At 34.6% G+C, this 12,645-nt stretch overlaps 1 protein-coding gene across 1 annotated transcript in view; it reads right to left on the bottom strand.

Annotated features, from left to right (window-relative positions):
• SNTG2 (syntrophin gamma 2) overlaps positions 1-12,645 on the bottom strand; it is a 268,490-nt gene that overhangs the window by 15,323 nt on the left and 240,522 nt on the right. The window contains exon 15 of the mRNA XM_056343881.1: positions 630-722. Coding sequence (XP_056199856.1) covers positions 630-722 — 93 coding nt within the window. The remainder of the gene's footprint in view (positions 1-629; positions 723-12,645) is intronic.

The raw sequence follows: 12,645 nt of genomic DNA, 5'->3' as shown, positions 1-12,645 counted from the left end.
AATAATTTAAAGTATTGCTAAATTATATTTAAAATAGAAGAATTACAGACAGGGCATGGTAGTTTTATATATCATAAACCATCCCCTGTAGGCACTTTATATATAGCCACTGTTTTGCAAGAGAAGTGAATTTAATCTTACAGATTATGACTTTGAAATGAATTTGCCTTTGTTCTGTTTACTTTAGACATGGCCTAATTTTTTTATGATGGAAGAATAATTAATCCTATTTTATATCTGTAGTTTCAAAACAAATACAATCAGGTGACACTTCATTTTTTTCATGACTGGTAATCTTTTAAAAATCTTGAAGCTTCTTCATTATAAGAAAGCCAGTCCCTCTCCTAAATATAACTTTCCTTTGCTTTTATTACTTGAAAAGAAAATTACTTTTTTATATTTCTCCAGAATTTATCTTTACATGCTAAGACAGAAGTCTAACTGTCCCTTTCAACTCCCAAACTGACTATGTTTCAGTAGTGCTATATAAATAAAAAGTACAGTACATTTGAGGAAGAAATACACATCAACATAAAAAATTACCGTTACTGATCAACATAAAATATTATGGTTACTGATAACTTCAATAACAGTAAAATAAAACAGAGTTGTTTTCTTTTTCTGCTTACCTTTGTTTTACTGTCAAAACAGGTAAATCCCAGAGCAAAGTCAACTGTGAAACACAGGGTGTCCCCTTGCCAACTGCACATGTATGTTTTAGACTGGAAAAAAAAAAGTATGATTTTTGAAAGAACAATCACCATCATTTGTCATAGAAAACTGGTATTTTATGCAGTTTTTTGTGTGGGAAGACACTCAGCTGGCAACACAGATACTGCTTTATATTATTACATTTTTAAATTGTCAGGAACTTCTGACTGTAAGTCAGCATCAGATCTGTCAGCCTAGATATTAAACAGAGATCTACATTTGAAGTTGGTCTTCTACAAAATAAATACCATTTTCTTGGAAACCTTCCCTTACAAAATGCAACACAGAAAAAAAAAAAAAGCCAAATCTGAGTATTTGAAACATTTGGAAAACTGCTTAGACCTGACCTATTCATGACTTCTTGCAGAATTTCCAGCAAATGAGCAGGTAACAGTGCTTAAATGTTTAGTCACTGCAATCTAATTAAGATAAAGTCATCTACCTACTTGACCTCTCCATCTGATTTAAATTTTGTAGACAGTCTTCTTATTTTGCAACATTTTTTCATTTGTAAAATTGGGTGACATGCCCATGCAGCACTATGTTCATTAATGTAATTTAATAATAAGAACTAATAAATATCAACTGTTAGATAGCACTGATACTTGCTAGACAGTGCTATATATATACACAAATTTTTTGATCACTTTTTAGGTTAGAAAGAAAAAATCTGTTTTATTAACAAACCTAGAAGTTTTGTTTAAACTTCTGAATAAGGTTTACAGTAAAAAGTCAAGTAACATTCTTCTTTATATGTGCTTTAAGGCTAGCTAACTTGCGTATATGACAGATTCTGAAAGCATGTGAAAAATCTGCTGCTGCTGCTGCAATATGAAACAGCTTGGTGACATTCACCATTCACAGTTAAAGGCAAAAAGCCCATGGCCATCAGCATGAGTAGAGATGGGATCCTGTCTCCAGCCTTTCCTTGCCTCACCTTCCCAGCCACTTTTGAAATACCCTTCAGCCTTATGGAATCTTTGATTTTTATTTTTTTTTCTTCCAAGGGAGCATTATTTTGCTGTCATTTATTTTTCATAAAATGCAATGTTGCCTCATGCTTAGACATTTCTTTACATGAAATTTTGGTATGTAGAGAGTTTCTTTAAATTCCAAAAAATGGTTTTAACACAAGAATGGCCTAGAGGAGATTGAAAGCGTTAATAAACTGTCTTAATTTCAAAATAATCCCTTTGATTGTTTGGTTCAAGATTTTTAGTATAACCTCAAACTTCTGCATTTAGTAATGGTAGCAGTTTCCTCATTCCGCTATTAATAAAAATATTTAAGAGTTATAGTAAAAGAAGCATTTCTGAGTTACAGAAATGATTTTCAAAGGATTTTGAAAGGGCTGGGAATGATTTATTAATACAGATGAGTATTATAATCAGCTCAACAATGTCAGAGATATATATTATTTCTGAATATATTATTTTGCCCATTGGTGTTCAAAGATCATATTATTTGGCATTTAAAAAGATTTCCATGATGGATATTCAATTAAAATGACATTTAAATATCCCTACATTTTATTCAGTAATTATAAGGTGGCATTAAGCACCAGCCATAACATATTCTCCATTATTTTCCAATTAACAAGGTTATACTAGCTGAGCTCTGACTCAGCAAAGCAATTTTTAAAACTTATTAAATTAGATTCCCCCGATGGGTAAGCATCTAATTGCTCAGCCACAAATGGTGAATACTAAAATGAACTATGCACAAATAATTAGCCTGGAGTATTTTACAAATATTCAATATTTGCAAATAATGGAACTGGTTTAGAAACTATTTGCAAATACTAGAGGCAAACAGAATATGCTGCATTTTCACTGTGATAAACATTACAAATACATATGAAGGTTTACACTTACAAAATACACTAATAGTATCTTCTTTAAAACAGAATTAGTTTGGGTTTTGCCATATAAATTTAAAAGCCTGCCTATGGTATTTCCTCAATTACTTTGAACAGGTTCTCAGACAGGTCTGTGATAAGGACTCCCATTTTCACTCATTAACACTAGTACAGAGCACTGTATCTTTTCATTCTTGTCTTTGGAATAAGCGTCCCATACACTTGCAATTGTATTATCACCCTTGGAAGTTTAAGATAAAAAGTCCAGGCTTAGCTGTCTTTTAGTGAATTTTGAAGAAAATAAAATGGCAGTTCATATTACCCAGCCTGACAGCTCACAGTTTAAACAACAGAAAGGACTAGGTTGTTCAAAAAACCTTCCTTACCAATTGGAAATGAGATTTTTCTGGTCTTAGGTCTAATAATAGCTTATCACAAAATACTTGCGGATTGTAAGAGGTAGATGAGAATCTAGGCTGTCAACCTTAACATGCATTAAAATATTTTGCAATCATACAGATATACACTAATAGCCACATTAATTTACGTAGCTCATACATATATGAAAATTCAAAACATTAGCAAATGTGGTATAGTGACCATCTTTGGCTTGCACTGCTCCAGACAAGATGTAAAAGTCTTTCCAGCTCTAACCTCGTGATTCTGAACATTATGGGGACGTAGAGTGGGAGTTTAAGCCTGATGAGATTCTTTAGTCAAAGTATTAAGAGTTTAGCTGTTAAAAAGAGGGCCCCATGCCTGAACCACAACAGCTAAGAACATTGTAGTATACATCCTAGATCAATTATTTAATGTTTCCAAGCAATGGTATAATGATCTGTAGAAAAAATACTTGTAATAAAAGACAATGACAACAATGACAAAATCCTTATCTGTGTAATTGTTCAGGTATCAGTATCACAATGCATATACTTTTAACTCATGAAAATATCATTAAGTTGATAATATCTCTGTCCAAATAGCAGAATAACAGTGTATTTGACTCATTCACATAAGGAATTTCTTAGGTGTCCTGTCCCTAGTCAGATGGACGGCACTGGTCTGTCATTGGCACTGGTATCTGTCATGCCAGACCATGACAGGGCTTAATAGTTACAATGACTACACATATACACTCACTGTCTTTCCCACAGATATAGAGATTTCCCAGAAATAATTCAGCTTTTATCTATCTTCCTCATTTAGCAGACTGTCTCAGGATCCTGGTGTCCTGCCCTCCTGATGGCAGGTTCAGTTGGAGCTATTCTGCAGAATCAATGGATGTTCCAGCTGCAGAATTTGGACAGACTTACGGTGGCCAGTATGACACTATCATGCTAGCGTGGCACTGTAAATGTAGGCAGTATCAAGCAATACTTGTACCATTATGCACTAATTACCGCTATCTCACAAGCTGGCAATACCAGTTTTGAGCACTCCTGAGCACATGTACTCTGCCTATCTTGTCCATGCTACCACACTGTGTCCCTTTCACCAGCGCAGCTCTTGTGAAACTGAGCAAGCTTCTTTGCTCCAAAGGCAGAAGGGGAAAGCTGATAGCAGACCAAAGACTTTCTGTGGATAACTGGCTAGCTGAAAAGGGTCACATACACATAGTCCTGCTGGCTGGACAAAAATGCACATCGCTCTCAGCTTATCTGAAGTAAAGCAAAATACACTGTCCTTGGCTGTTCTTGTTACACAGTAACAGGAAGATCGCGGTGGGAAAAGAATGTTGCAGGTGGGAACAGGTAACTACAGAAGAGAAACTAGGGGCGGGCTTGGTATTTAGGCAACTAACCAATAATGAGCTTAACTTTTGTAATATGTATGAGCTAATTATAACAAGGCGTAAAAGGTGACCGTAAGGGACAATAAACGAAGTCTGCTGATCACTCATATTGAGTGACTGTGTCTTCCCTCCGTCGCGACAACTTTCCTTCCGGCAAATGAAATTTCTGCCTCTCCTCAGCAAATTGCTGATCAAAGCTGAACTCTTGCTTGGGCATGAACTGCAAGGGACTGAGTCCTGGAGGGGAGTAAGAATATATATTGTGAGGCTTGAGGAACTTGGTACTTTATTTTTGTTGTTGCTGTTATCCACATCAATTAATATCTTCCAAGACTACGCACGTATCTTGGAATGTGCAGAAGGTAATTAGCATTGAAGTTTTGGTTAATTACCTCTTAATGGAAAAAAACAGAAGGGCTTCTTTCATGCTTCGTGTCAGTACTCCAAAAAAAGACTGATGTAGTATTCTGTCTAACAATGAGAAGAGACTTTACATATATGCTAAATGACAGGCCAATTAATTTCATGCCAAGCTTTTATGATCATTAGTTACAATGACTCTTTCACTCACAGGGAGGGAATGTATTTGTGAACAGATCTGCCAACCTAACAAGAAGGGCTTTAAACTTGGTTCATGGGTGTGTAAGTAGCCAAGTCAAGAGATGAGTAAATGCTAAAACAGGAGAATCAATGCATGGGCAAAGACTACAACACGGACTTTCTTATTTCCACTGAGAGAGGAGGGCATAAATATGCCTCAAATATCTGTACAGTGAGAGACAGAGCCTGGGCAACAAACAGAAAGGGGGGCCACTTTACATGGAGTCACTGGCCTATTACTTGGTTGGAAGCACAAAAACTTTGGTGGATAATAAGCTCCATTGCGGCCCAGACACAGGCTGCTTAGGAAGCAAAGGCAAGGAGGAAAAAGAGCCGCCTCTTCTTGAGTTGCCTTCTATGTGTAGGTGTCCTAGGCCACACAGAGCCATAGCATGAAGCCAGAAGGAAGCAAGCATGCCCGCCAGATCAGGGGCCTTCTGGTTTCAGCAGAGACAGGTAGGTGTCCCGAGTAGGCTAAAGCCATAAGTAAGTTTGGTTGCTTCAGGGACTGTGCAGTCCAAATGCTTCTAAACATATCTGGACATGCAATACATTTTTGTGGTTACTGTGAGCTTATTAAAATACTTTAGCTGGAGGGCCTAAATTTGCTTAAGTTATGTCATAGGTTTCCAATGTAATATCTCTGGATTTGTTTCGCAGACATAAAATCTTTTAATGATACTCTGATGTGGGATTATATTCTGTCCAAGAAATAGGGGGTCCACTTGTTTATGTTTTCCAGTAAAATTATTTGAAATCATGATAACTAATAACGCCTGTCAGTTGAGGTGTTACATTCTGAAATCAACAAAGATTCATAGTAGAAAAATACCATTTTATATCATTTTTAAAGAATCAGGGTGGTCAGTCACTAACCTTTTAAGTCATTATTCCTTTTCCTAAGTTTTCCTTTATTTCCTTGGGAAATAAAGTTTCTAAGGAACAATTATGATTCAACGATGTTGCTCATGTAAGGGCAACACAGCAAAATGACACAGTGGATATTCCTTTTAATGGAGCTTACATTTATAACTCCAGTGCTGTTGTTCCTAATGCCTCATCAAGCTTACAGTTTCAAAAATTCAGCTGATGCCTGGCTACATTGTGGTTAATTATTGTCTTGCATGAAGAAAAATCTCACTTGCTTTAACTACAGCATTCATATGCAATACAGACATTCATTCTGGACTCAACTATGCTCTGTTGAGCAAGAATTCTAGTAGTTTTGATCAGCCAAAATACAGAAATAAATACCAGTCTTCTATTCTAAATGAATACAAATTTGGCACATACATGATTTTCCTTGTTTATTCTCCAAAAAGAAATTGGAAAGTAGACAATATCTTATACTTTACTGCTTAAACTACATTTCCCCTGCTACTATGTCACTGCTTCATAGATGTATACGTACATTTGCTCTAAGACAGGCTGTAAAGGTAAGTGGGAATACAGGCACTATTTCTCACTATACACGTCACAGAATTCAACACATTCTTTCTAAAAGTAAATGATTAAAATAACCAGACAGCAAAGCATTTTGACAAGAACCATATCCATATCCATACAGTATATACATTGCACACACTATTCTCATTATTAACTTAAAATATGTGCTATGCCTCTGTGTGGAAATACTATGCCATCAATATAATAAATGCTAAAATCTTAATAAAGCTTTGACTTTGCTTAGAGCAAGGGAGTATTTCTATTAAAATCAAATGAACATTATTTTATTAATATAATGAATATATTTCTGGAGTATTGTTTCCCAGCAACAAGTCATTCCTTTTACAAGTAAAATAACACAACTGATAAGAACAGTTTTATTTGTTCAGTAAAAGCAATGCCTACTTCGTATATTATAAACCAGCCATCAGTATCTGGTTCTGGTCTTTTTCCTTTTTTACAATTAACAACCAATGAATATAGACACAAGCCAAGAACAATAGTGCGTGCGTTTAGTATTTTTAACTTAGTGATGACCCCCAAATCCACTAAATTTAACAACAAAGCTCTTTTGAGCTATTCAAGATATGTCTGATGTTATTTAATGTAAAAAAAAAATAAATAAATTAAGCATAGCCATATACAGATCAAAATTAAGTGACTAAAAATCTCAAACAGAACAACTAGAAATACCCCAAACTGAGCACTTTTCCCTATTAAAGGAGTTGACTTTTCAACAAAGTCCATGATCGACTTAAGACAGTGAATGGTATACAGATGAGGGAGAGAGCAGGATTCTAATGGGCTACACGTAGATGAAGTGGTTATGTTTATCATTCTCTATTGAACTGCAGATTAACATTAAAAAAATGAATGTAATTGTAAGAGTTTTCCCTAAAAATCGATTACTGGTCAACTTCTCAATCATATTAACAGAAAACTCCAGGGCTGCCACTTTGAACTGATAAAGCTTAAATATTCAAATATCACTGAAACTTGTTTCTTCTTATTTCTGAGATCAAATCCCACCTCATATTATATTTAATATTTTAGTCTTTCTGTCGTTGTTGGCATCTGTTAAAAATGGGAGGAATTTTGTAGGACTTGTCAGAGGAACTTAAATGCCTGAAACAGAGAAGGACATAAATGACGTGATCTTTTATTATGCATTAGAAATAAGATAATGCACAACAGCATTTAAAATACAGTGACAGCAAGAAAAAAAATACAAACAGCAGACAGAGTTTGGAACACAGATCCTTGCATTAAAACTTTATACAGCAGCTTTTTACAAGATATTAAATCATACAGAGGTGACAGGAGTAAGGTTTCTTAATGCATTCAATGTATCTACCAAAACATAGGGTTTTATAAAAGCTTTAATATGGGACCGTCAAGGTCAAGAATGAACTTTTTCAACACTTGTAATACAAAAAAACTCCAAGTAAGATGTGGAGATGATGATAAGAACAAGCAGAATTGTTTTGGTTGTATAAGAAATATATCTCAGCCCACATACAGACAGTGTACTAGGAGGCATACAAAATTAAAGTCCTTAATTCTGAGGAGAGCCTGCAAAAATCTTCTTCAACAGTCTTTCTGTGTAGAATTACTTGTATTAAAAAGAAGTGCTTTTAAAACTCTTTGATATTCCAAAATAGTTGAATTAAAAATGCACATACCTTGGTTTTCTCATATTTAAAATTCTTATTGTTATTTTAGGATAAAATATTTTATATTATGTACCAACATTTTTTAAAGCACATTTTTCAGAAGCTATTTTTAAAGTACATTGAAAGCATTCTCATTCTGAATGCACCTTCATCTGAGAAAATGAAATGACAATGAAATCTGACATTCATCAGAACCATGAGGGATTTCAGAAATTTCATCCAGAACAGACTTCTGAAGCTCAGGTGTATTTCTGTTCCAGATAACTGTGCAAAAGGATCAGTGAAATAATTTCTGTGAGAGTGAGCAAATTAATACCTTAAAAAATGTGGCAGATCCACTCATTTGGCCATAACTTAAGAGAATTCACCATGTCACAATTAAAAGGTTACAGAACTGTGATAATTATGGTTAGATACAATTACACCCACTTCATTGAAACAAACCAGATCTGTTTAAAAAACTTGTACATTCCTTCAAGATCTGTGGTTGTTGCAAATAAAGGAATTGCACCTTAATGCCCTAAAATGACTCGGTTTACATACTTGACTGATTATTAGTATAAAAAAGCGCATTCTCTTGGAAAAGATGGTACTATAACGTGATGATTTGAAGACATAGTTGTTTTGTTTTAAACGTCGATGCACATCTGTGGTTCAGCATATATGTATGCAAGAGACACTCTGCCGCTAAATGTAAGATTTTCAAAGGACTCAAATAATGGCTCATTATACTGTCACTGAACTTCAAAGAAAGCTTCTATTGATTTCAGTAGAAGCAGTGCTAGCTCAGTGCTTAGTGCTTTAGAAAATAACACCTATGCTTAATATGTTCATGTTTTAAATGCTGTCTTTCTCAGGATACTGGTATGCTCGAAACTTTCGCCTTTAGGTCATCCATTACAATCTGAGCCACGCTCATACATAACATTCCTGTCACACAACAGCTGCTCTAACTGAAATAAATACCTATCCGATCTAATGTATTTGTAATTTGTAATGCTTGTGACATTATAGCAGCTAACTGCAAAAATGTTTTTCTTAGTAGAGCTCTCATTGGACAGACTGCCTTCTCAGAAAACTTCAGCGTAACTGGGATTAACCATTAAACCACTACCACAGAGAGACCAGGCTTGCTACATGCACATGCAGCCTGAAGCAAATGATCCTCTGCAGGGAACTGTGTTCCTATAGGAAGACTGATAGGTCAACTACCTCCTCCTCAACCATTTTAAGTTCAGCTGTTTTACTTGGCAAGACGAGCAGATAATGCAGTTACGGATGCCTACTCATGACCGTGGCATTCTCTCTGTAATATGAACCTACTGCTAATGTAAATGTGACAGAAGAAAGACTTGCTACCTCCTCTGCTGAACAGGCAGACTATGGCTTAAAATGGTTGTAGGAAAAGGTAGTGAGAGAAATGGAGGTAGGAGGACAAAATCGAAGGCCAGCAGCTTAGCAGTGGTCATCCTCTAGCAGTGAAAATTCAAAGTGCATTCTTTAGGTCAGGAACAGATCGTGCTTCCTCATCTCTGAGCAACAGCTTCGTGGTTTTGTAGCAATTTGTTTTTCCATAAATAAAAGCAAGATACTACAGTGACCTGAATGTTTAATAGTTTCCTACATGTAGATTGCCCCACGTGTATTTTCACATACCTGAAGCAGATTCTCAGCAGCAAGCATAGTAATCAGGATGGCACCATTCATCTCAGTGGAACTCCACTGGTTTACTGCAGCAAAGGCACTGACTTGGGTTTGATACAATTTGTTATTATATAATAAAGGTTTGGTTTTTGTTTTTGGTTTTTTTTTTTTTTTTTTTCTGTCTGGTGATCTATAAATTCTGGAATTTTGCAGTTGAAAAGGGATTTTAATTAGAAATATCAACAAGAGTTCAATTTGAGTACAAAATTCAGTTCTGAATTGATGCCTGAAGTGGGATTTTGTTTTTCTGTCTGGTTCTTATAAAGGAATTGTGGGTGGGGAATAATGGGGAACACCAAATTTTGAAACCATAAAATCAAGTATCAAAATTCTAAGGTATTACTCCCTAAATTTGAAATTCCATGATAGTAACTTCTTGACAGCTTTAATAGTTTCATCCTTATTCAAGTCTATAAGATCTTCTGGAAAATAAATAATAAAAAAAAACCTAGACTGATATGACCTAGTTGTTCTCTAAATCTTTGGATTTATACATAAATATAAATATATTAATATCTATAGTTAAGTCTTTGGATTTATCCTTTCAACATAAATAACTTGATATTTTAAGAATATATTACTATTTAGAAATATTGGTTTAGTATAATGAAAATCAACATTTTCTATTAATCATGTTAAAAATACAGAATACAGTAAACAAGATTTTGTTCAATACCCTTGTAAATTAGTACTTTCTCTTGCTTTTTTAAAAAAAATTATAGTAGGTGCACTGCTTGATTCTCACCTGCTTTCTGAATTGTTAATCAATTTTCAAATGTATTTACAATTAATCTCTATGGTTCTCAGCATCTTTGTTGGAGAATGGTGAGGTTTTTGCATCAATGTGAAAATGAATAAGAATCTAATAGCACTTCTAAGGATGACCAGTTAAATTGGAATTGTAATAAGCTTTCTATACACAATGAAAACAATCTAAAACTTGATTGTGTAATTAAACTGAGTGCTTCTGCTAGCAAATTGATAAGTATCATTTAATGACCCTATAAATCTAACCTAAACTAAATGCTATTTAATATCTCACCTGAATTTAAGGAGAATATCCCCTTTGCTTATTTGGTTGTTTCAGAAATTAGTTCTGAAATTAGCACATGGTGACATTTCCATTCTTAAAGGGACTCCTTATATAATTCTATTTCATGCTTGTTTCTTCATCATCACAGAATATAAAATTAAAAGAGAGTATTTCCAACTTTATTTAACATTTCTGCATTTTCAATATATTATTTGGAGCTCACAAGATTACACAGTGATCAACCAATTATCTTTTACCCATCCTCTCAGTTTACCATGAAGAATTAATAGATTCATAAGCTTGCAACGAAAATAAGTTCTTATTCAGACTGTCTAATTTCTCCTAGATTTTGGATTTTAGGTGGACTTCTTTTGCTCAGCCTTAAGAGGATGATTTAGACTATCGTTTCTCAAGCACCACTTAATTCCCAAAGATGCTTAGAAAAAATGAGTGTGTTTGTTTCGAGTGCAGTTACTGAGGCACCCAAAGTCTCCTGAGCATCTCAGAAATCAGGCAGTCATAAAAGCTAGGTTAGCTCTGACAGAACGATTAGTGGAAAGATATCTGGATCTGAACATCACAAACCCTTTACTTCAGTTTTCTCTAAATCCAAAATCTTCAATTGGAATTGTACCTTTCATGCTAAAAAGTAGTTTCAGATAGGGATAATTCCACACTCCCTTGCAACTGGGCCATCATGCAGTGGGAATGCAAGGAATACACATGACTGACCAGAGCACATCACTGTTCCATTTTTAGAAGCTTGTTATCACTCAACTTTAAGCATATATACAGGAATGTTGCTAAAATATCCATTGATGTTCAGTGGCAACAAAATTGTTTAGAATCCATTTGAACTTTTATGCAAAAGAATTCCTCCAACTGGCTCCTAATTTTGAAATCATTACTTTACTGTTATCTCCAGTGGATTAGAGAATGAAAGCCCAAATACATGAATAAATTTGGGTTCTTTGTGGATCTGCTCAAAATATGGGAGCTATTCATTCATTCAATTTGATGAAAATGCAGGTTTTTAAGATGTCAGTGCAGTTTCACGCGGTTCATTCTTTTTGATCTCTCATTGCTATAAGTGATTTTACACCTCATAAGGGCAAGTAGGTGATTTGAAATATTATTTTTCATGTTATATACCAATTATTGTTTTATATAATTGGTTATATACAGGTTAGGAAGTAGTATGTATGCATAAAGTCACTACTACACTGATATTTTATACAATATAGTCAAATGAATGCTTTTAAAGGGAAATTATGACAACATACTGCTTTCTTGGGAAGGTTACTGAAATCAGATGGAAGCAACCTATTCACTTCTGTATGTTTTCAGTTAGTTCTAGTGAATCCTTTCAGGGGATTTTTTACAGAAACACACATGTAAAATTAAGTAACAGTCCAGAAAGAACAGCAAGCAGTTGGAGGAATGAGGAGATTTCCTGAGCTGTGAAGGAGGGATGAGAGGGAAGCATTACATGGGCAAGTTTTATAAAGAAAACTTTAAAACCATAAATCTTTACTAGAAAAATGAAGTAAAAACCAAAAGCTGTCAAGAGTATGGATTCTGAAAGGATCTGTACAATAAACTATGTTTCACAGAAAGCAATTTCATCTTTCTCAATGAGAACACTATGTGTGGGTTAGAAATTATTTAAAACTGATGAACTGGTAAAATCTGTTGCAAGATATTACAAGGAAATCAACAAGATGAATAGAAGATATCAAACAGTAACCAGGACCAGACACTTCAGAGTCCATCAAACAAAAAGGGAAAGAGATACAAAGCTGAGGAAAGGATATTCTGTAAACTACTT

The sequence above is a fragment of the Falco biarmicus genome, chromosome 6 (assembly GCF_023638135.1).
Source record: "Falco biarmicus isolate bFalBia1 chromosome 6, bFalBia1.pri, whole genome shotgun sequence".
NCBI lineage: Eukaryota > Metazoa > Chordata > Aves > Falconiformes > Falconidae > Falco > Falco biarmicus.
This window is presented reverse-complemented; position numbering and strand designations above follow the sequence as displayed.